General features: G+C 37.9%; 1 protein-coding gene across 1 annotated transcript in view; it reads left to right on the top strand.

Moving 5' to 3' along the window:
- GRIA4 (glutamate ionotropic receptor AMPA type subunit 4) overlaps positions 1-23786 on the top strand; it is a 635851-nt gene that overhangs the window by 184436 nt on the left and 427629 nt on the right. The window contains exon 4 of the mRNA XM_055422848.2: positions 16059-16298. Within this exon, the coding sequence (XP_055278823.1) occupies positions 16059-16298 (240 nt within the window). The remainder of the gene's footprint in view (positions 1-16058; positions 16299-23786) is intronic.

Genomic DNA, 23786 nt, shown 5'->3' with positions numbered 1-23786 from the left:
AAACCAACCAATATAATATTGTAAAATAGTTAGCCTCCAATAAAAATTTAAAAAAAGACTATTTCTGTCTAGAAATAATCCCAAAATCTTTTATTTCTAGAAAACATGCTGCTCCCAAATAAAAATTGTTCCAACTCACTCTGCAACAAATACTGTTTCAATTGTTGCCCACCTTTTAAAAATGAGAATACTCACAAATATTCATATTTAAATATTTGTTGAAAATTCCAAATTCTCCATCACATTGGGCCATTAATCCCTCTTGTAACAATCACATAAAGATGAGAATGACTAACCCCTTAAGTGGGCAAGTTCTCTCCAGCTCAATGCTGATATCATCACCCTTCCCCTACCCTGTTTCATCCATCCACATGTCCCAAGTAGCAACTGTGAGGATCAAACTTTGTAGTCATCATTTCGAGGATAATAATATTAGGTGAATAATCAAGAAGATTATATATATTTATATATATAGAGAGAAGAGCAAAACTGAAAAAAATTTCATTATTGTTTACTTCTCTTCAAAAATTTTGCTTATATTAGAGGATTATTATATGTGAAAAGCTTACGGTATTTCAGAAAACTATGGATCTTAATGTTAGTATAATTATTCTGAAATCTATTATTTTCTTTCACAGTGCTCCAAATAATCAAGTTATTTACAAAAATTTAAGAATCTCCCTGTGTAATATATTGTACAAATACTGTCTGACAGTCTTTTCAACACTTCCACTTTCTCCCCAAAAATTCATCAAAAGAACATTTGAATGTGGAGTAAAGTCCACAAAACAACTTCTGAATGCTGGCAGAGGACATCAGGCACCCAGAAAAGCAGACCACTGTATTTGAAAGGAGGTAGGAAAAAACATAAAAGATAAAAAGAGACAAAAGAGGTAAGGACAGAGCTCTGTCCCGGGAAGGGAGGCTTTAAAAAGAGAGAAGTTTCCAAACACCAGGAAACACTCTCATGGATAGTCTGTGGCGAGCCTTGGAACCTCAGAGGGCCACATAACAGGGAGGAAAAAAGAATTAATTAAAACCCACTGATTACCCGCCAAATGGTAACTCCCAGTGGAGAAGCAGCACAGACGCCTGCATATGTCATTAGCAAGTGGGGGCTGGGCAGGGAGGAGCCGGCTGAACTGCTTAGAGAGAGGACTGGGCTTGAATGCCACGAGAACAATCTGAGAGATCTAACAGGGGATAGCTAAGCAGACTGGGATAGCTTCCCACAAAAAGGCAGAAAGCTCTAACCTAAGACTCCTCCAGCCCCGCTCACAGAACAAAGGACTGAGCAGAGCGAGCCAGCTGCAGGCGGCCCATCCCCCATCCCCCAGGGAGACAGGCAGGGAGGTCAGCCAGAGCCGGAGGGGGTAACCGCGGCCCCAGAAAGGCATCCGATACAAACTGCAGGCAGGCTTGTTGCTAATCAAGACTTCTTGGGCTTAGGCCGGTCAATATCCGCCTGAGAAGGTGCACTGGTTGTACAACCAGAAAACCGAGTGGCAGGGACTGGGGAGGAGATAAGTCGCAACGACCTTGCTCACCAAACACCTGGTCACCTGAGCTGCTAGGACCAGGGAAGGCACAAAATGCAGGCCCAACCAAGTCTGCGCCTTTGTGGAATACCCGAGAAACTGAACTTGAGACACTCAGACCTGGGAAGTGCATACAACCCAACACCGGCCTCGGAGAGTTCCTGGCAGACCAACCTAGAACCTGTGCAATGTAAACTGGGACAACACACGTGCTGTGAACGAGGGAAAAACCAGTGTGGCTGAGACCCTGCGAGCACTCCCCACAGACACCAGAGATATTTGTCTGCAGCGTCCCTCCCTTCCCAGAATAGGACTGAACAAGTGAGTCTTAAAAAGTGTCCACCACCACCCTCTAGTGTCAGGGCGGAAATTAGACACTGAAGAGACCAGCAAACAGAAGCCTAAACAGAGGGAACCACCTTGGAAATGACAGAGAGAAGTCTCGAGGCTACTCCAAGAATAAGACAGAAAACCAGAAGCAAGAGGCTTAGGCTGGAATCCTGAGAACACCAGAGAACTCCTGACTCCAGGGAACATTAATCGATAGGAGCTCAAAAAACACCTCCATACCTACACTGAAACCAAGCACCACCCAAGGGTCAACAAGTTCCAGAGCAAGACATACCACGCAAATTCTCCAGAAACACAGGAAAATAGCCCTGAACTTCAATATACAGGCTGCCCAAAGTCACTCCAAACCCACTGACATCGCATAACTCATTACTGGACACTTCACTGCACTCCAGAGAGAAGAAATCCAGCTCCACCCACAAGAACACCGACACAAGCCTCCCTAACCAGGGAACCTTGACGAGTCACCCATCCAAACCCACACACATCGAGGAAACTACATAATAAAGAGAACTCCACAAACGGTCAGAAGAGGGAAAGGCCACCCCAAGCACAGCAATATAAGCAAGATGAAGAGGCAGAGAAATACCCAGCAAGTAAAGGAACAGGATAAATGCCCACCAACACAAACAAAAGAGGAAGATATAGAGAATCTACCTGATAAAGAATTTCGAATTTTGATGGTGAAAATGATTCAAAATCTTGAAAGCTAAATGGAGTTACAGATAAATAACCTGGAGAAAAGGATTGAAAAGATGGAAGAAAGGTTTAATAAGGATGTAGAGGAAATAAAAAAGAGTCAATATACAATGAATAATGAAATAGATGAGATCAGAAACACTCTGGAGGGAACAAACAGTAGAATAACAGAGGCAGAAGACAGGATAAGAGAGGTAGAAGATAGAATTGTAGAAATAAATGAAACAGAGAGGAAAAAAGGAAAACGACTTAAAAGAAATGAGGACAATATTAGAGAACTCTGGGACAATGTTAAACGCACAAAGAACAAATATTAAAAGCAACAAGGGAAATGCAGTAAATAACACACAAGGGGATTCCCATAAGGATAACAGCTGATCTTTCTACAGAAACTCTTCAGGCCAGGAGCGAATGTCAGGGAATACATAAAGTGATGAAAGAAAATAACCTACAGCCCAGATTACTGTACCCAGCAAGGATCTCATTCAAATATGAAGGCGAAATCAAAAGCTTTACAGACAGCCAAAAGCTGAAAGAATTCAGCATCACCAAACCAGCTCTCCAACAAATGCTAAAGTATCTTCTCTAGACAGGAAATACAGAAAGGGTGTATAAACTCGAACCCAAAACAATAAAGAAAATGGCAAAGGGATCATACTTATCAATAATTACCTTAAACATAAATGGGTTGAATGCCACAACCAAAAGACAAAGGCTGGTTGAATGGATACAAAAACAAGACTGCCATACCTGTTGTCTACAAGAGACCCACCTCAAAACGAGAGACACATACAGACTGAAAGTGAAGGGCTGGAAAAAGATACTTCACGTAAATAGAGACCAAAAGAAAGCAGGGGTAGCAATACTCATATCAGATAAAATAGACTTTAAAACAAAGGCTGTGAAAAGAGGCAAAGAAGGACACTACATAATGATCAAAGGATCAATCCAAGAAGAAGATATAACAATTATCAATATTTATGCACCCAACATAGGAGCACAACAATATGTAAGACAATTACTAACAAGTATGAAAGGGGACTATAGGAAAAGGAGTGGGTCAAGGCTGTATATTGTCACCTAGTTTATTTAACTTGTATGCAGAGTACATCATGAGGCATGCTGGGCTGGAAGAAGCACAGGTTGGAATCAAGAGTGCTGGGAGAAATATCAATAACTTCATATATGCAGATGACACCACCCTTATGGCAGAAAGTGAAGAGGAACTAAAAAGCCTCTTGATGAAAGTGAAAGAGGAGAGTGAAAAGGTTGGCTTGAAGCTCAACATTCAGAAAACAAAGATCATGGCATCTGGTCCCATCACTTCAGGGGAAATAGATGGAAAAACAGTGGAAACAGTGTCAGACTTTATTTTTTGGGGCTCCAAAATCACTGCGGATGCTGATTGCAGCCATGAAATTAAAAGACGCTTGCTCCTTGGAAGGAAAGTTATGACCAACCTAGATAGTATATTAAAAAGCAGAGACATTACTTTGCCAACCAAGGTCCGTCTAGTCAAGGCAATGGTTTATCCCGTGGTCATGTATGGATGTGAGAGTTGGACTGTGAAGAAAGCTGATCACCGAAGAATTGATGCTTTTGAACTGTGGTGTTGGAGAAGACTCTTCAGAATCCCTTGTACAGCAAGGAGATCCAACCAGTCCATTCTAAAGGAGATCAATCCTGGGTGTTCATTGGAAGGACTGATGCTAAAGCTGAAACTGCAATACTTTGGCCACCTCATGCGACGAGTTGACTCACTTGATAAGACTCTGATGCTGCGAAGGGTTGGGGGCAGGAGGAGAAGGGGATGACAGAGAATGACATGGCTGAATGGCATCACCGACTCCGTGGACATGAGTTTGAGTGAACTCCGGGAGTTGGTGATGGACAGGGAGGCCTGGCATGCTGTGATTCATGGGGTTTCAGAGAGTCAGACACAACTGAGCAACTGAACTGAACTAAACTGAACTGATGAAAGGGGAAATTAACAACAATGCAATAATAGTCGGAGACTTTAATACCCCACTCACACCTATGGACAGATCAACTAAACAGAAAATTAACAAGGAAACACAAACTTTAAATGATACAATAGACCAGTTAGACCTGATAGATCTCTATAGGACATTTCACCCCAAAACAATGAATTTCATCTTTTTCTCAAGTGCACACGGAACCTTTTCCAGGATAGATCACATCCTGGGCCATAAATCTAGCCTTGGTAAGTTCAAAAAAATTGAAACCATTCCAAGCATCTTTTCTAACCACAATGCAGTAAGATTAGATCTCAATTACGGGAGAAAAACTATTAAAAATGCCACCATATGGAAGCTGAACAACACACAGCTGAATAATGAACAAATCATAGAAGAAATCAAAATAGAAATCAAAATATGCATATACATGAATGAAAATGAAAACACAACAATCCAAAAGCTTTGAGACACTGTAAAAGTAGTGCTAATTGGAAGGTTCATGGCAATACAGGCACACCTCAAGAAACAAGGAAAAAGTCAACTAAATAACCTAACTCGACATCTAAAGAAACTAGAAAATGGAGAAATGAAGAACCCCAGGGTTAGTAGAAGGAAAGAAATCTTAAAAATTAGGGCAGAAATAAATGCAAAAGAAACAAAAGAGACCAGAGCAAAAATCAACAAAGCCTAAAGCTGGTTCTTTGAGAGGGTAAATAAAATTGACAAACCATTAGCCAGACTCATCAAGAACCAAGGGAAAAGAACCAAATCAATAAAATTAGAAATGAAAATGGAGAGATCACAACCGACAACACAGAAATACAAACGATCATTAGAGAATACTATCAGCAATTATAGGGCTATAAAATGGACAACTTAGAAGAAATGGACAAGTTCTTAGAAAAGTACAACTTCCAAAACTGAACCAGGAAGAAATAGAAAATCGTAACAGACCCATCACAAGCACGGAAATAGAAGCTGTAATCAGAAATCTTCCAGCAAACAAAAGCCCAGGTCCAGATGGCTTCACAGTTGAATTCTACCAAAAATTTAGAGAAAAGCTAACAACTATTCTACTCAAACTCTTCCAGAAAATTGCGGAGGAAGGGAAACTTCCAAACTCATTCTATGAGGCCACCATCACACTAATCCCAAAACCTGGTAAAGATCCCACACAAAAAGAAAACTACAGGCCAATATCACTGATGAACATAGATGCAAAAATCGTTAACAAAATTCTAGCAATCAGAATCCAACAACACATTAAGAACATCATACATCATGACCAAGTGGACTTTATCCCAGGAATGCAAGGATTCTTCAATATCTACAAATCAATCAATGTAATACACCACATTAACAAACTAAAAAATAAAAACCATAGGATTATCTCAATAGATGCAGAGAAAGCCTTTTACAAAATTCAACATCCATTTATGATAAAAACCCTCCAGAAGGTGGGACTAGAAGGAACATACCTCAACATAATAAAACTTATACATGTTAAACCCACAGCAAACATTATCCTCAATGGTGGAAAACTTAAAGCATTTCCCCTAAAGTCAGGAACAAGACAAGCGGGCCCACTCTCACCACTACTATTCAACATAGTTCTGGAAGTTTTGGCCACAGCAATAAGAGCACAAAAAGACGTAAAAGAATCCAAGTTGGAAAAGAAGAAAAACTTTCACTGTTCGCTGATGACATGATCCTCTACACAGAAAACCCTAAAGACTTTACCAGAAAACTACTAGAGCTAATCAATGAATACAGCAAAGTTGCAGGATATAAAATCAACACACAGAAATCCCTTGCATTCCTATACACTAATAATGAGAAAATAGAAAGAGAAATTAAGAAAACTATTCCATTCACTGTTGCAACGAAAAGAATAAAACACTTAGGAATATATCTACCTAAAGAAACAAAGACCTGTACATATAAAATTATAAAACACCAGTGAAAGTAATCAAAGAGGACACTAATGGATGGAGAAATACACCGTGTTCATGGATTGGAAGAATAAATATTGTGAAAATGAGTATACTACCCAAAGTAATTTATACATTCAATGCAATCCCTATCAAGCTACCAAAGATATTTTTCACAGAGCTAGAACAAATAATCTCACAATTTGTATGGAAAAACAAAAACCCTCGAATAGCCAAAGCAATCTTGAGGAAGAAGAATGGAACTAGGGAAATTAACCTGCCGGACTTAAGACTCTACTACAAAGCCACATTCATCAAGACAGTATGGTACTGGCATAAAGACAGAAATATAGATCAATGGAACAAAATAGAAAGCCCAGAGATAAATCCACGCACCTATGGACACCTTATCTTTGACAAAGGAGGCAAGAATATAAAATGGAGAAAAGACAGTCTCTTTAACAAGTGGTGCTGGGAAAACTGGTCAGCCACTTGTAAAAGAATGAAACTAGATCACTTCCTAACACCATACACAAAAATAAACTCAAAATGGATTAAAGATCTAACTGTAAGACCAGAAACTATAAAACTCCTAGAGGAGAACATAGGCAAAACACTCTCCGACATAAATCACAGCAGGATCCTCCATGAACCACCTCCCAGAATATTGGAAATAAGAGCAAAAATAAACAAATGGGACCTAATTAAAATCAAAAGCTTCTGCACAGCAAAGGAAACTATAAGCAAGGTGAAAAGACAGCCTTCAGAATGGGAAAAAATAATAGCAAATGAAACAACTGACAAAGAATTAATCTCCAAAATATACAAGCAGGTCCTTCAGCTCAAGTCCAGAAAAATAAAAGACCCAATCAAAAAATGGGCCAAAGAACTAAACAGACATTTCTCCAAAGAAGTCATAAAGATGGCTAACAAACACATGAAAAAATGCTCAACATCCCTCATAATCAGAGAAATGCAAATCGAAACCATAATGAGATACCATTTCACACCAGTCAGAATGACTGCTATCCAAAAGTCTACATGCAATAAATGCTGGAGAGAGTGTGGAGAGAAGGGAACTCTCTTACACTGTTGGTGGGAATGCAAACTAGTACAGCCACTATGGAGAACAGTGTGGAGATTCCTTATAAAACTGGAAATAGAACTGCCATATGATCCAGCAATCACACTCCTGGGCATACACACTGAGGAAACCAGAATTGAAAGAGACACATGTACTCCAATGTTCATCGCAGCACTGTTTTTAACAGCGAGGATATGGAAGCAACCTAGATGTCCATCTGCAGATGAATGAATAAGAAAGTTTTGGTACATATACACAATGGAGTATTACTCAGCCATTAAAAAGAATGCATTTGAATCAGTTCTAATGATGTGGATGAAATTGGAGCCTATTATACAGAGTGAAGTAAGCCAGAAAGAAAAACATCAATACAGTATACTAATGCATATATATGGAATTTAGAAAGATGGAAATGATAACCCTGTATACGAGACAGCAAAAGAGACATAGGTGTATAGAACAGTCTTTGGGGCTCTGTGGGAGAGGGCGAAGGTGGGATGATTTGGGAGAATGGCATTGAAACATGTATATTATCATATGTGAAATGAATCACCAGTCCAGGTTTGACGCATGGTACAGGATGCTTGGGGCTGGTGCATGGGCATGACCCAGAGGGAAAATAAGGGGAGAAGGGAGGTGGGAGGGGGGTACAGGAAGGGGAACTCATGTATACCCAGGGTGGATTCATGTCAACGTATGGCAAAACCAACCAATATAATATTATAAAATAAAATTTTAAAAATTAAATAAATAAATAAAACCCACTCGATTTTGCATGAAAATCAAAGGAACAGGAATGTATGAAATAAGAAACTCACTTAGTAACTCCAAGCTATATGCCAAATTAATAATACTTACATAAATATATCCGAATCTTTGTGGAACTTTCATGAGGTTAAGGTCCAATTCAGCAACACTTTTATAAGGTGCTTTAAATTAAAGAACTTAATTGAGTTCAAACTGAAAATATCCATGTTAAATCATGATGTTTCTTATAACCTCCAGGAAAATTATAGCAAGTTACACTGTCAGAAAAAGCTTTCTAGATTAGTGAATCTACTCCGCTAATCAAATTCTAGTTCCTAATGAATATAGAATTAGAATTGAATATTCTTTATAAACCCTAATGCAAACATTTGTGAAAATAATTGGTATTTGTTATACACAATCTGAATACTTGGTTTTCGATGAACTGTGGTATTTTACTCTCTAATCCTTTTGTGCTCATATTTAACACTAGAACTACTTAAATTGATACACAAATATAGAAAATTTGTGTTCATAAGATCAGCCACTTACTAACTGCATCATACATACTCATAAGATGATAGACTTACATGCATGCTCATTTGCTCAGTCCTGTTTGACTCTTTGAAACCTCATGCACTGTGGACCACCAGGCTTCTCTGTTCATAAATTGTTCAGGGAAATACTGGAATGGATTACCATTTGCTACTCCAGGGGATCTTTTCGACACAGGGATCACACCGTCCACGTTTCTTGAGTTTCCTGCATTGGCAGGTGGATTGTTTACCACTGAGTCACCTGGGAAGTCCAGTCTTACGTACATTATCTCATATGATCCTTGGCATTTTATATATTCATTGATGTGGTTGTTCAGTTGCTCAGTCGTGCCTGACTATTTACAGCTCCATGGATTGCAGCACGCCAGGATTCCCATCCTTCACTATCTCCTGCAGCTTGCTCAAATTCGTGTCCATGGAGTCAGTGATGCCATCAAACCATCTCATCCTCTGTCATCCACTGCTATGCTTGTCTTCTGTCTTTACCAGCATTACGGTCTTTTCCAATGAGTCAACTCTTCACATCACATGGCCAAAGTACTGGAGCTTCAGTTTCAGCATCAGTACTTCCATTGAGTATTCAGGACTGATTTCCTTTAGGATTGACTGGTTTGATCTCCATCCTGACCAAGGGACCCTCAAGAGTCTTCAACCACAGTTCAAAAGCATGAATTCTAGGTGTTCAGCTTTCTTTATGGTCGAACTCTCACATCCATACATGGCTTCTGGATAAAACAGAGCCTAGACTAGATGGATCTTTGCTGCAAAGTAATATCTTTGCTTTTAAGTACACTGTCTAGATTTGTCATAGCTTTTCTTTCAAGAACAAGCGTCCTTTAAATTCATGGCTGCAGTTACCATCTGCAGTGATTTTGGAGCCCAAGAAAATAAAATCTCTAATTGTTTCCATTGTTTTCCCATCTATTTGTCATGAAGTGATGGGACCGGATGCCATGATCTTAGGTTTTGAATGTTGAGTTTTAAGCTAGACATTTTAGCTCTCCTCTTTCACCTTCATCAGCAGGCTCTTTAGTTCCCCTTTGGTTTCTGCCATAAGAGTGGTGTCATATTCATATCTGAGGTTACTGATATTTCTCCCTGCAATCTTGATTCCAGTTTGTGTTTCATCCAGCCCAGAATTTTGCATGATATATTCTTCATATAAGTTAAATAACCAGGGTGACAATATAAAGCCTTGGCATACTCCTTTCCCAATTTGGAACCAGTCTGTTGTTCCATGTCCAATTATAACTGTTGCTTCTTAACCTGCATACAGGTTTCTCAGGAGGTAGGTAAGATTCCCTTATGTTCCCATTTCTTTAAGATTTTTCCACAGTCTGTTGTGATCTACAAAGTCAAAGGCTTTTGTGTAGTCAATGAAACAGAAATAAATGTTTTCCTGGAATTCTCTTAACTTTTCTATGATCAAACTGATGTTGGAAATTTGGACTTTGGTTACTCTGCCTTTTCTAAATGCACTTTGAACGTATGAAAGTTCTCGGTTCACACACTGCTGAAGCCTAGCTAGAAGAATTTTGAGCATTACTTTGCTAGTATGTGAAATGAGAGCAATTGTGTTGTAGTTTGAACATTCTTTGACATTGCCCTTCTTTGGGACAGCTTCGCTGGTAGCTTGGACGATAAAACGTCTGCCTACAATGTGGGATACTTGGGTTTGATCCCTGGGTTGGAAAGATCCCCTGGAGAAGAAAGTGGTAACCCACTCCAGTATTCATGCCTGGAAAATTCCATGAACCGAGGAGCCTGGTGGGCTACAGTCCATGGAGTCTCAAAGAGTCGGACATGACTGAGCGACTTCTATCTCTTCTTCTTTGGGACTGGAATGAAAACTGACCTGGTTCTGTCCTGTGGCCAGTGCTGAGTTTTGCAAATTCCCTGGCATACTGAATGCAGCACATTGACAGTATCATCCTTTTAGGATTTGAAATAGCTCAGCTGGAATTCCATCACCACCACCAGCCTTTTTTGTAGTGATGTTTCCTAAGGCCCACTTGACTTCACACTCCAAAATATTTGGCTCTAGGTGAGTAATCACACCATTGTGGTTATCTGATATTTCTGATCTTTTCTGCATAGCTCTTCTGTGTATCCTTGCCACCTCTTCTTAATATCTTCTACTTCTGTTAGGTCCATAACTTTTCCGTCCTTTATTGTGCCCATCTTGCTTTAAATGTTCCATTGGTATCTCTAATTTTCTTGAAGAGCTCTATGGTCTTTCCTGTTCTATTTTTCCCCTCTATTTTTTGCATTTATCACTTAGGAAGACTTTCTTATCTCTCCTTCCTATTCTTTGGAACTCTGCATTCACATGGGTATTCTTTCCATTCTTCTTTGTCTTTCACTTCTCTTTTTTTTTTTTTTTTTCCAGCTGTTTTTAAGGCCTCCTCAGATAACCATTTTGTCTTTTGGCATTTCTTTTTTCTTGGGGATGGCTTTAATCACCATCTTCTGTACAATGTTATGAACCTCCATCCATAGATCTTCAGGAACTCTGTCTATCAGATCTAATCCCTTGAGTTTATTTGTCACTTTCACTGTATAATCATAAGGGATTTGATTCAGGTCATACCTGAATGGCCTCTTGGGTTTCCCTACTTTCTTCAATTTAAGTCTGAATTTTTCAATAAAGAGTTCATGATCTGAGCCACAGTCAACACCTGATTTTTTTTTTTTTTTTTTTTGCTAACTGTATAGAGTTTCTCCTTCTTCGACTGCAAAGAATATAATCAATCTGATTTCGGTATTGACCATCTGGTGTTGTCCTTATGTAGAGTCAGCTCTTGTGTTGTTGGAAGAGGGGGGTTGTTATGACCAGTCCAGTGCATTCTCTTGGAAAAAGTCCATTAACTTTTGCCCTGCTTCAGTTTTGACTCTAACACCAAACTTGCCTGTTACTCCATGTATCTCTTGACTTCCGACTTTTTCATTGTGCTCCCTATGATGAAAAGGACGTCTCTTTTGGGTGTTATTTCTGGAAGATCCTGTACATCTTCATAAAACCATTCGACTTCAGCTCCTGTTTATTAATGTTTGGGGAATAGACTTGTAAACTGTGATATTGAATGATTTGCCTTGAAAATGAACAGAGATCATTTTGTTGTTTTTGAGACTGCACCCAAGTATGCTGCAGCCAGAGCCCCTGTCCCCTGGCAAGTCACTGCTGGACTGTGCCTCCATAGGAGATACTCATATACTCGAAGGCAGGTCTGGCTCAGTCTCTTGTCTAGGTCACTTCTCCATTTCCTTGGTCTTGTTGCACAGAATGAATTGTTTGCACACTCCCAGAATCACTGGTGGGTCTGTGATTTGATTTTAAACACAATTGGGCCCCTCCTACTGTCTTGTCTGGGCTTTTCCTTTGCCTTTGGAGTGGGGTATCTTTTTTTGGTGGGATCCAAAATTTTCCAGTCAATGGTTATTCACATTAGTTGCAATTTTGCTGTTTTTACAAGAGAAGATGAGCGTAAATCCTTCTACGCCACCATCTTATTCATCTCAACTATATTGATCAGTTCAGTTCAGTTCAGTTCAGTCGCTCAGTCGTGTCCGACTCTCCGCGACCCCATGAATCACAGCACGCCAGGCCTCCCTGTCCATCACCAACTACCGGAGTACACTCAAACTCATGTCCACAGAGTCGGTGATGGCATCCAGCCATCTCATTCTCCGTCGTCCCCTTCTCCTCCCGCCCCCAACCCTTCCCAGCATCAGAGTATTTTCCAGTGAGTCAACTCATCGCATGAGGTGGCCAAAGTATTGCAGTTTCAGCTTTAGCATCAGTCACTCCAATGAACACCCAGGATTGATCTCCTTGCAGTATAAGGGACTCTCAAGAGTCTTCTCCAACACCACAGTTCAAAAGCATCGATTCTTCAGCGATCAGCTTTCTTCACAGTCCAACTCTCACATCCATACATGACCACGGGAAAAACCATTGCCTTGACTAGACGGACCTTGGTTGGCAAAGTAATGTCTCTGCTTTTTAATATACTATCAAGGTTGGTCATAACTTTCCTTCCAAGGAGCAAGCGTCTTTTAATTTCATGGCTGCAATCAGCATCTGCAGTGATTTTGGAGCCCAAAAAAATAAAGTCTGACACTGTTTCCACTGTTTTTCCATCTATTTCCCATGAAGTGATGGGACCAGATGCCATGATCTTCGTTTTCTGAATGTTGAGCTTCAAGCCAACCTTTTCACTCTCCTCTTTCACTTTCATCAAGAGGCTTTTGAGTTCCTCTTCATTTTCTGCCATAAGGGTAGTGTCATCTGCATATCTGAGGTTATTGATATTTCTCCCAGCAATCTTGATTCCAGCTTGTGCTTCTTCCAGCCCAGCGTTCCTCATGATGTACTCTGCATATAAGTTAAATAAGCAGGGTGACAATATACAACCTTGACGTACACCTTTTCCTACTTGGAACCAGTCTGTTGTTCCATGTCCAGTTTTAACTGTTGCTTCCTGACCTGCATACAGGTTTCTCAAGAGGCAGGTCAGGTGGTCTGGGATTCCCATCTCTTTCAGAATGTTCCACAGTTTATTGTGATCCACACAGTCAAAGGCTTTGGCATAGTCAATGAAGCAGAAATAGATGTTTTTGATAGTTGAGACAAATAAGAAAAAGGAATTTAGCCCAGGTTAAGATTAGTATAAGATGACACCACCATTATGGCAGAAAGTGAAGACGAACTAAAGAGCCTCTTGATGAAGAGACGCTTGTTTCTTGGAAAAAAATCTATTACAAACCTAGACAGTGCATTAAAAGTCAGAAACATTACTTTGCTGGCAAAGGTTCTTATAGTCAAAGCTACAGTTTTCCCAGTAGTCATGTACGGATGTAAGAGTTGAACCATAAAGAAGGTTTATGAACCACTGAAGAACTTATGACTTAGAACTGTGGTGTTGGAGAAGACTCCTGAGAGTCCCTTGGACTGCAAGGAGATCAAACCTTAGTCAATTCTAAAGGAAATCAACTCTGAATATTCACTAGAAAGACCGATGCTACAGCCAAAGCTCCAGTATTTGGCCATCTGATCTGAAGAGCTGACTCCTTAGAAAAAAATCTGATGCTGGGAAAGATTGAAGGAAGGAAAAGAAGGGGACGACAGGGGATCAGAGGGTTGGATTGCATCACTGACTCAATGGACATGAGTTTGAGTGAACTCCAGGAGATATGGAGGACAGGGAAGCCTGGTGTGCTGCAGTCCATGGGGTCGCAATGAGTCAGACACAACTGAGTGACCGAATAATAACAAACTGGTCATAAGTAAAAACACTATGGTTTGAACTTATTTGTAAAGTTTGCATCTTTCCCCTATGTCGATGTCAGTTCTATCTTAGTCTTATTTATATGAACATAGACTGTGGTCCCTTAGTTGGGCTTTAATTTTTGTGGAACATGCATGTATCTCTTGGAGAACATCATCTAAAGAAAATCAATAGCACTTTTATTTTCTTTTAATTGTTACCCTCTTCTGATTTAATTAAATTTCTTAGACTCTATCCCCAATTTCAAGACACACAATAGAAGAGAACAAAAGAAACATTTCCAGATTTATTAATTTATCTTATATAATTATTCTTCATAATTTCCTAAATTCCAGATATAGAACATAGATACAAATGTTATCAGGATTGCTATTTTTTTCAAGAGCCTATTACTGCAAGTTTCCTATGTTTCACAAGGAGCTATTCCACTATCCAACATTCTAGGCTTCTTAATGAATTTATCAATTAAATTTGTAAGTAAATCTTTCTATAACTAAAAACGTTCTTAAGCTAGCTATATAAACCCAGGAGAAATAGGCCTTTAGCCAGCCATATGTGATTAACTGTAAGAATTCAAACATTCTTGATTTACTGTATATACAAGAAAAGTATCCTTTGATGCAGGTCTGTATCCATTAAATTTTAATTTAAAAGTCATCCAAGTTTGAAATCAGTCATGTCAAAAGAGGGATCAGAATATGATTTTCCAAGAATCTTGAGAAAAGTTGTTTTCTCTCTCTCTCTCTCTCTCTTTATGAATTGGCCTTCTTGTGCTTGTAACAGCTGGGAGCATGGGAAAGAAAGGTCAAGATGAGGCTGTGCACTTGTTTACCTGAAGTTATTTTAAATACTTCAGGAAAAATTGGTTCCATTGGGTTTGAGAATTGCTTCCACCTAGACGCTACACGGTAGCTCAGTTGGTAAAGAATCTGCCTGCAATGTAGGAGACCCCAGTCCTATTCCTGGGTTGGGAAGATTCCCCTGGAGAAGGAATAGGCTACCCACTCCAGTATTCTTGGGCTTCCCTGGTGTCTCAGATGGCTAAATAATCTGCCTGCAGTGTGGGTAGACCTAGGTTCTATCCCTGGGTTAGGAAGATCCCCTTGAGGATGGCATGGCAACCCATTCCAGTATTCCTGCCTGGAGAATCCCATGGAAAGAGGAGCCCTGGTGGACAGCAGTCCATGAGGTCAGACACGACTGAGCGGCTAAGCATGCAAGTGTGCAGAAGCTACACAACTGGCCACAATTCCACTAACCTTCTAGGATAGCACAGTAGTGACTTTCCAGATGGAATAGCCTCTTGTTTTCAAATGTAAATCAAGAGAACTCTAAAGTTGTAAAAACTGAGAGTGACCTTGCAAAAGAAAATAAAAGTAACAATTTAGACTAAGTAGCAAATGCAATCTAATTCAAAATAGAAAAGACAAATACATGCATAGAGTTTAAGACGGATATCACTGAGGTAATTTAAATGCTCCTCTAATTAATAATCAGACATTTTTAAGTATAATATCATATTTTTGCATATAATAAAAAATACAGATAAAAATCAGGATTTGTCATACTTAAAAATTTCTAGCATAGAATTTGTCACATTATCATGGAGAGCTATATATTGTTTCATTTTAGTCAAATTTTCCTTAATTTAAATTTGTTTCTCGAGTAAACCTCTTGTTATCTCATCCACTGCAGGGCATTGAGTACAGTCTCAAGAGTTCATTAATTATTTATATGACTGATTGCACACTTCACTTTTTCTCTTTCCTCATATTATATTCCCAACATATCAGTGATTCAGATTTTTTTTTTCATAAACTGTAGATGTGGAGTCAACAATTTTAAAGTGTGCTAATAGTTTTTCTTCTTCTTCTTCTGTTTTAGTCTGTTCCCAGTATTCCAGAGGAGTATTTGCCATTTTTGGACTCTATGATAAGAGGTCAGTACATACCTTGACCTCATTCTGCAGCGCCTTGCATATCTCCCTCATCACACCAAGTTTTCCTACTGAGGGGGAGAGCCAGTTTGTGCTGCAGCTAAGGCCTTCCTTAAGAGGAGCCCTCTTGAGTCTTCTGGATCACTATGAATGGAACTGTTTTGTATTCCTGTATGACACAGACAGGGGTAAGTTCAAATTCCACATCTACATAAGTAAAACTCTAAGTTTCAATTTAAATGGCTTTGTATCACTTGTGTGCTTTAGCAATATATTTTGATCCCTAATATGGCTTAAATGAGAAAATGGTCAATATGAATTCTTACTGTTTTTATCTTGACTCTGAACTTCAAATTCACAAGGCCACTCAAGCAATGTCTGCTCTGTTACTTAGTTGAAATTGAAATATATATATATATTTTTAATTTCCATGATGATATTTCAGGTACAGTCATAAAATAACTGTTTTTTACCTCAAATGCATATCCCTTAATATTTCAGAAGATTTTAAAACAGTATCAGGTTGCGTTAAATGTGTAATTGAAGGGTCATGACAATGAGAATAAAGATTTGGTGGTAAGGCCTCTGCCTGCTGGCAACCTTTCACTTTATTTTTTCCTATAAGTCTATATAGATTAATAAGTGATACAATATGATCCTTGTATTGGATAAACAAGATAGATAATATTAAATTATTGCAATACATACAATTTTGTACAATGTTGAAATATTTTGACTTTATTTGGAGATATATCTTAAAGAATTCCAATTTTTGCTCAGTTTTGCTCTTTATTTTGTGACCAAAATCATAGCAATATATTATGTTTCAAAACAAACATCAGGGAAGCACCTGTAGGGTTTTGTTCAGTCCTTTTCCCATAAAGCATAAGGTTTATGAGCAAAGAAGAAGTTATAAGAAAAGTTCAACCAGGCAACATTTTAAGAACATGCTTGAATAAGTCTATCTGTAAAATGAATTTTAAATAAATGTAAAAATAATAAGCAAAGTAAGTCATTTGGATATATAATTATCTTCAAATTTCAAATATTCAGAATCTTATATTCAGAGATGAAAATTCATTAAATGAATTCATTTCTCATTAAAATTTGCATATTTAATGATATTTAATTTACACACCAATGATAGACCTTTGCTTAAATTGGCATTCTTGGTAAGCTTACCATTTGGAAACAAGCTCAGAAAATTTAATATCATCAGTGTATTTTCTTCAGGATTGTAGCATACACTAATTCTTACTTGGAAATTTGGGAGCATACCTATATTTCATGATGTCATTTTTCAATAGCTGGCAATTCAAAGCATCCTAGAGGATGAATTACAGATTAAAAAATTACCACTCTGATCATTTCTAACTTTTAGAAATATCCTTAAGCAAAAGGATCCTGAAAATGGAATCATAAATCGAATTAAAACAACGATGAGATACTACTATCTATCAGAATGGCCAAAATTCAGATCACTGAACACATCAAAGGATGATTAGGACATGGAGAAACAGGAGCTCTCCTTCATTGTTGGTGGGAACATAAAGTGGTATAGGTACTTTGGGAGACAATTTGATGATTCCTTACAAAATTAAATTTATTCCTACTATATGATCCAGCAGCCATGCTCCTTAATATTTTCATCCAAATCACAGAAAAACCTTCACACGCATGTTTCAGTTCAGTTCAGTTCAGTCGCTCATTATAACAGTTTTATTCATAATAGCCACAACTTAGAAGCAACCAAGATGCCCTTCAGTAGGGGAAGAGAAGATTAAACTGTGGTTGCTGTTCAGCCATTAATTCATGTCAGACTTTGAGACCCCATGGATTGCAGCATGCCAGGCTTTCCTGTCCTCCACTATCTCCCAGAGTGCTCAAATTTATGTGCAATGAGTCAGTGATGCCATCCAACCATCTGATCCTCTGTCACCCCTTCTCCAGCTTTCAATCTTTCCCAGCATCAGGGTCTTTTCCAATGAGTCAGCTCTTTGCTTCAGGTGGCCAAAGTACTAGAGCTTCCGCTTCAGTATCAGTTCTTCCAATGAATATTCAAAGTTGATTTCCTTTAGGATTGACTGGTTTGATCTCCTTGCTGTCCAAGGAACTCTCAAGAGTCTTCTCCAGCACCTCAGTTTGAAAGTATCAATTCTTCAGCATTCAACCATCTTTATGGTCCAACTTCTCACATCTGTACATGACTACTGGAAAAACCATAGCTTTGACTTATATGGACCTTTGTCAAAAAAGTAATGTATCTAATTTTTAATATGCTGTTTAGGTTTGACATAGCTTTTCCTCCAAAAAGCAAGTGTCTTTTAACTTTTTGGCTGCAAGTCACCATCTGCAGTGATTTTGGAGTCCAAGAAACTAAAATCTGTCACTGTTTCCACCTTTCCCAATTTATTTGTCATGAAGTAATGGGACTGGATGCCATGATCTTGTTTTTTGAATATTGAGCTTTAAGACAGGTTTTTCACTCTGCTCTTTCACACTCATCAAGAGGCTCTTTAGTTCCTCTTCACTTTCTGTCATTGGAGTGGTGTCATCTGCATATCTCAGGTTGCTGATATTTCTCCCAGCGTTCTTCACTCCAGCTTGTCATTCATTCAGCCTGGCATTTCACATGATGTACTCTGCATATAAGTTAAATAAGCAGGGTGACCCTACACAGCCTTGTCATACTCCTTTCCCAATTTTGAACCAGCTTGTTGTTGTATGTCTGGTTCTAATTGTTGCTCCCTGACCTGCAGACAGGTTTCTCAGGAGACAGGTAAGTTTGCCTGATATTCCCATCTGTTTAAGAATTGTCCACAGTTTTGTTTTGTTTTTTGGTTTTTTTTTTATCTACACAGTCAAAGGCTTTTACATAGTCAATGAAGCAGATATTTTTTCTATAATTTCCTTGCTTTTTCTAAGATCTAATGGATGTTGGCAATTTGATTTTAGGTGTTTAAAAGCTGAATCATGATGTTCAGAAATATATACTGGAATATGGATGAGATGGCTCTTTTTGTAGTTTGTTATGACACAGCTCAGTTTGCCACTACGGGCAGAAGAAATACCATAAGGAACTGTCTTGCTTCTTTCTTTGCCTTGTGCAAACCAGTCTCTGGCAAGCAGAGGATTCTAGGCATTCATGCATCAACCGTCCCACCCAATAAGGATTAAGACTGTACTTAAAGTGAAAGCGTTAGTGACTCAGTCATGTCCAACTCTTTACGACCTCCTGAACTGTAACCCACCAGGCTTCTCTGTCCCTGAAATTCTCCAAACAAGAATACTGACGTGGGTAGCCATTCCTTTTTCCAGGGGATCTTCCCAACCCAGGGATCAAACTCGCATCTCTTATGTCTGATTTGTGTTGTTGTATGGCGGAAACGAACGTGACTTCTCAGTCACTCAGTCCTGTTTGACTCTTTGTGGCCCCAAGGACTGTAGCCCACGAGGCTACATGGGATTTTTCCCAGCAAGAATGTTGCTATTTCCTTTTCCAGGAGATCTTTCCAAACCAGGAACTGAACTTACATCTCCCATGTCTCCTGCATTGGCAGGTGGATTCTTTACCATAGAGCCACTTGGGAACAAAACATTGTAAATCAATTATCCTTCAAATAATAAATAAATATAAAAAGTTATACTTTGTTTTTGCACCTGTTTATACTGTTTAGAATATTCACTTCTGCATCACAATTCAGATGCTCCAATCTTAAACCACCTCCCATTATTTTTACCATGAGATCACTCTAATATAAGCAGACAATACTTGGTTATTTAAAGCTTCTTTTTCCTGGCTAAATATCTGCCTTCAAAGGATTAAATTCATCATGGTACAAGCACTATTTCTTCTAATAAGCATCTTGAAATCATTAACCTACTAATTAGCTTGCTGCACAAAATGCCTCCTTTTTTTTTTTTTTTTTTTGTCATCTCCCAATAATTGAACTGGTTTACTTCTAACCAACTGATGTAAGTCACTCTCTAGAATCTCTAGTTTCTCTCCAGTAACTTACTTTGGGATGAATAGCTAGTCATTTGAACTGCATTCCATTAGTAACTCAGTGCTTCCAAGGTGGTTCAAATGGTAAAGAATCTTCCTGCCAATGCAGAAAGTACAGGAGACGTGGGTTTGATCCCTGGGTCTGGAAGATCCCCTGGAAGAGGAAATAGCTTTGTACTCCAGTATTCTTTCTTGGATAATCCCATGAACAGAGAGGAGCCTGTCAGGCTACAGTCCATGAGAAACAGAGTTGGACATGACTGAGTGACTGAGCACACACACACATAGTAACTCAACCTAACTTCCAAGTATATACCTTTATTCCAGGTGGCAATTACATGAATTAAAAAATAACGTTACTTATGTTCAGTTGGTTCACTGATATTCCATGATATTAACATTTTTATCAGTATTCTAGGTCTTACTCAAGCAGTTGCAAAGGACAGAAATAATTTCCCCCCTTTGAAATTATTATACTCATTTTATGATTTTAGGATCACAAGCCCGATTTAACTCCTCTTAGATACGGTGTTTAAAATTATGCCTCATTATCACCAACTGAAGTATGAACCTCAGTTATGAAAGTGTGATTAACTTCTATCATAAACATATCTGGCTAGGAGTCATCTATATTTTTACATCATTAAGAATTAAAGGAACATTCACACATCAACATTACAGACTAGAATTTTTTTAAAATAATGCACAAAACCAAATGTAAAGAAATAACGTAGCTTGGTATACTTTAGTACTTTTATCTAATTCTCTACTGTCATTATGAACTGCTTATCAAAACATTTCCTCTATTAAAGCAACTGCTTTAATATGATCCTGAATTTCTCTATGAACTTGAGTGAGACATAACTTTCTTTATTTTTTAAATTTATTTTTATTGGAGGCTAATTATTTTTCAATATTGTAGTGGTTTTGCCATATATTGATATGAATAAACCATGGGGGTACATGTGTTCCTCATCCTGAACCCCCTTGCCACCTCCCTCCCCATCCCATAACTTTCTGATGCATCATAAATTCTTATTTTGAAATAAATTATTTCATTGATCCACTGAGTTATTTCTTAAATTGTCATCACTTATTCTATTCTTTCCTTTGAAATGGTGGGGGAAAGAATAGAGATAATAGGTGCATTAAGTGATCTCTTTACCAATTGATGACTACCTGCTTCTGTTCACTTGACTGACTCTCAAAGAAGAAAAGAAACTGTTCATTTATTTATGGGTTCCATGTATCTATTTATCCATTTGGCATTTAATAAATCTTTTTTGTTCAGATTTCATCAGGTAATTTGATAAGTATTAACAATGCAACAATGAACAAGACACTACTGAAAATACACTCTTGCTATGACTTCATTAGGAAATAGTCCACAGCATTCTTCTTGACAACTAGAAACCTGCCTTTGATTCATAGCTTAGTGTTTTTACAATTTTAAATTGGAACACAATTACTTTCCATAAAAATCATTGCCTTTTGAAAAACACTATGAAACATCATTTAAACACAAACTTTGGTAAGAATTTTGTGTTAATAAATATGACATTATTAAGTCCTTTAAAATATGGCTTATGTACCTACCTGAGAAACTGAATTTTATTTTTTTTAATTTATTTATTTTAATTGGAGGCTAATTACTTTACATTATTGTATTGGTTTTGCCATACATTGCCATGAATCTGCCCCGGGTGTATATATGTTCCCCATCTTGAACCCCCCTCCCACCTCCCTCCTTATCCCATCCCTTTGGTTCATCCCAGTACACCAGCCCTGAGCATCCTGTATCATGCATCCAACACGGACTGGTGATTCGTTTCACATATGATAATGTACATGTTACAATGCCATTCTCCCAAATCATCCTACCCTCGCCCTCTCCCACAGAGTCCAAAAGACTATACATTTGTGTCTCTTTTCCTGTCTCATATACAGGGTTATTTGTTTATCTTTAATTGATTAATTTAAATGGTTAATTTGCCTAAAAGCTACCATATTGGAAAACACAGCGTATCTAACCAGTGAGATCATTTATAATAATTTATTTCACTTTGAGTGAAATTTCCAAATCTCTTTTTGATTCATATTTTGCTGTGTTAGGAAAGAACTTAGAGAACATCCTGTGCATAATCCTTTTATAGTAATTTTCACACTGCAATGTGTATACATTTACATATCTTTTCTTCCTTTAAAAATGAAAGTTCTCCAGTTGTTGTTAAATCTTGTTATATCTATACCTTCCATGTTTAGCATAGTAATGCCTGTTAGGCATAAATATTGAATACATGAATTAATCAAGTGAAGTCACTGGCAATAAGTATCAAATAATTTTAGAGCTCTAAAAATTAATCATGTAACTCATTTTTTATTAAAGGACTTCCTAGGTGGTTCAGCAGTAAAGAATCCACTCTCAAGGCAGGAGATTCATAGCTTAGTGTTTCAAGGCTTAGATTCATAGCCAGGTTCAATCCATGGGTCAGAAAGATCCCCTAGAGAAGGAAGCGGCAACCCACTCCAGTATTGTTGCCTAAAGAATCCCATGGACAGAAAAGTCTTGTGGACTTCTGTCCATGGGATTGGGTACCATATTTTAATGGACCATATAGTTCATAGAATAGTCAAAATTAAAAATTATCTTGTAAGAATGGTGCTTGAATTGAATGCAATTTTATTATCATGAAGAAACATCGAGAAGGCTGAAAAATAATGTTCTTAATTTAGATATATTTAGTCAATAAATCATGTCCAACTGTTTGCAACCTCATGGACTGCAGAAATAAATAAATAATTTAAAATTTTTTAAATTATATTTTCAGTAATATAAAATCTTGAATTTTTTTTCAGATTTCCTTGAGGCAAAAAGACACATTAATTTAAATATTTACAAAATAAGTAATGGTTAATCTTCAATAAACCTTTTCAAAATAAATATTTTTACCTGTGTCTGTTGCCCAAAATTTTAAGTATTTATGATATGTTTAAGGCTGTTTCAAAAATCACTGATAATGAGGTGAATTTATGATCAATGGAAAAAGGAAGAAACATAAACTTCACATTTTTTTTTAAAATTCCAGTGAACACTGCCCATATTTTTCTAAGTGTTATGATGGCCATCAACTTTCATCTCATGTCTAACCTAAGCAATGGCTGACACGGACCTTATTTTACTTAATCTTGGTTCACTTTAAAGTTTAATGCTCAATGTTTTACCGACATCAGTACTTTCCAGGCTACTGGTGTTGTTTCACAGGTTACTAAATATCTTTTACCCATTATCTTAATAAATATTATAGCTTTATGAAAATTATGTCTAGGAGAGATATATGTGATAAAGCATGGAGGATAAACCTTTACTTTGTTAGTTTTGGCTTGTTTCCTTTTGTCTTTCATGTTTTTTGGGAGGGTGAGCTTTTCTTTTGGTATAAAAATATATTCTACACATTGCATAATCTATGTAATGAGAAGCTTAAAAAACTACACTGTGGATGGCATAATATTCACATGCTGATTATCCTATGCTGAAGCCAGTGCAAGTGATAAGGGGATGGAAAAAAAAAAAGTTTGCCTAAGGAGGGGAGGCATCTTGCTATTTTATTTCTGCTTTTTGGTTTTCACCACAAGTATACCATTTACTTTTAAACTGCCTAAATCCATTTGC

The sequence above is a fragment of the Moschus berezovskii genome, chromosome 14 (genome assembly GCF_049115385.1).
Source record: "Moschus berezovskii isolate FMDL1 chromosome 14, NW_MosBer_1.0, whole genome shotgun sequence".
NCBI classification, from domain to species: domain Eukaryota; kingdom Metazoa; phylum Chordata; class Mammalia; order Artiodactyla; family Moschidae; genus Moschus; species Moschus berezovskii.
This window is presented reverse-complemented; position numbering and strand designations above follow the sequence as displayed.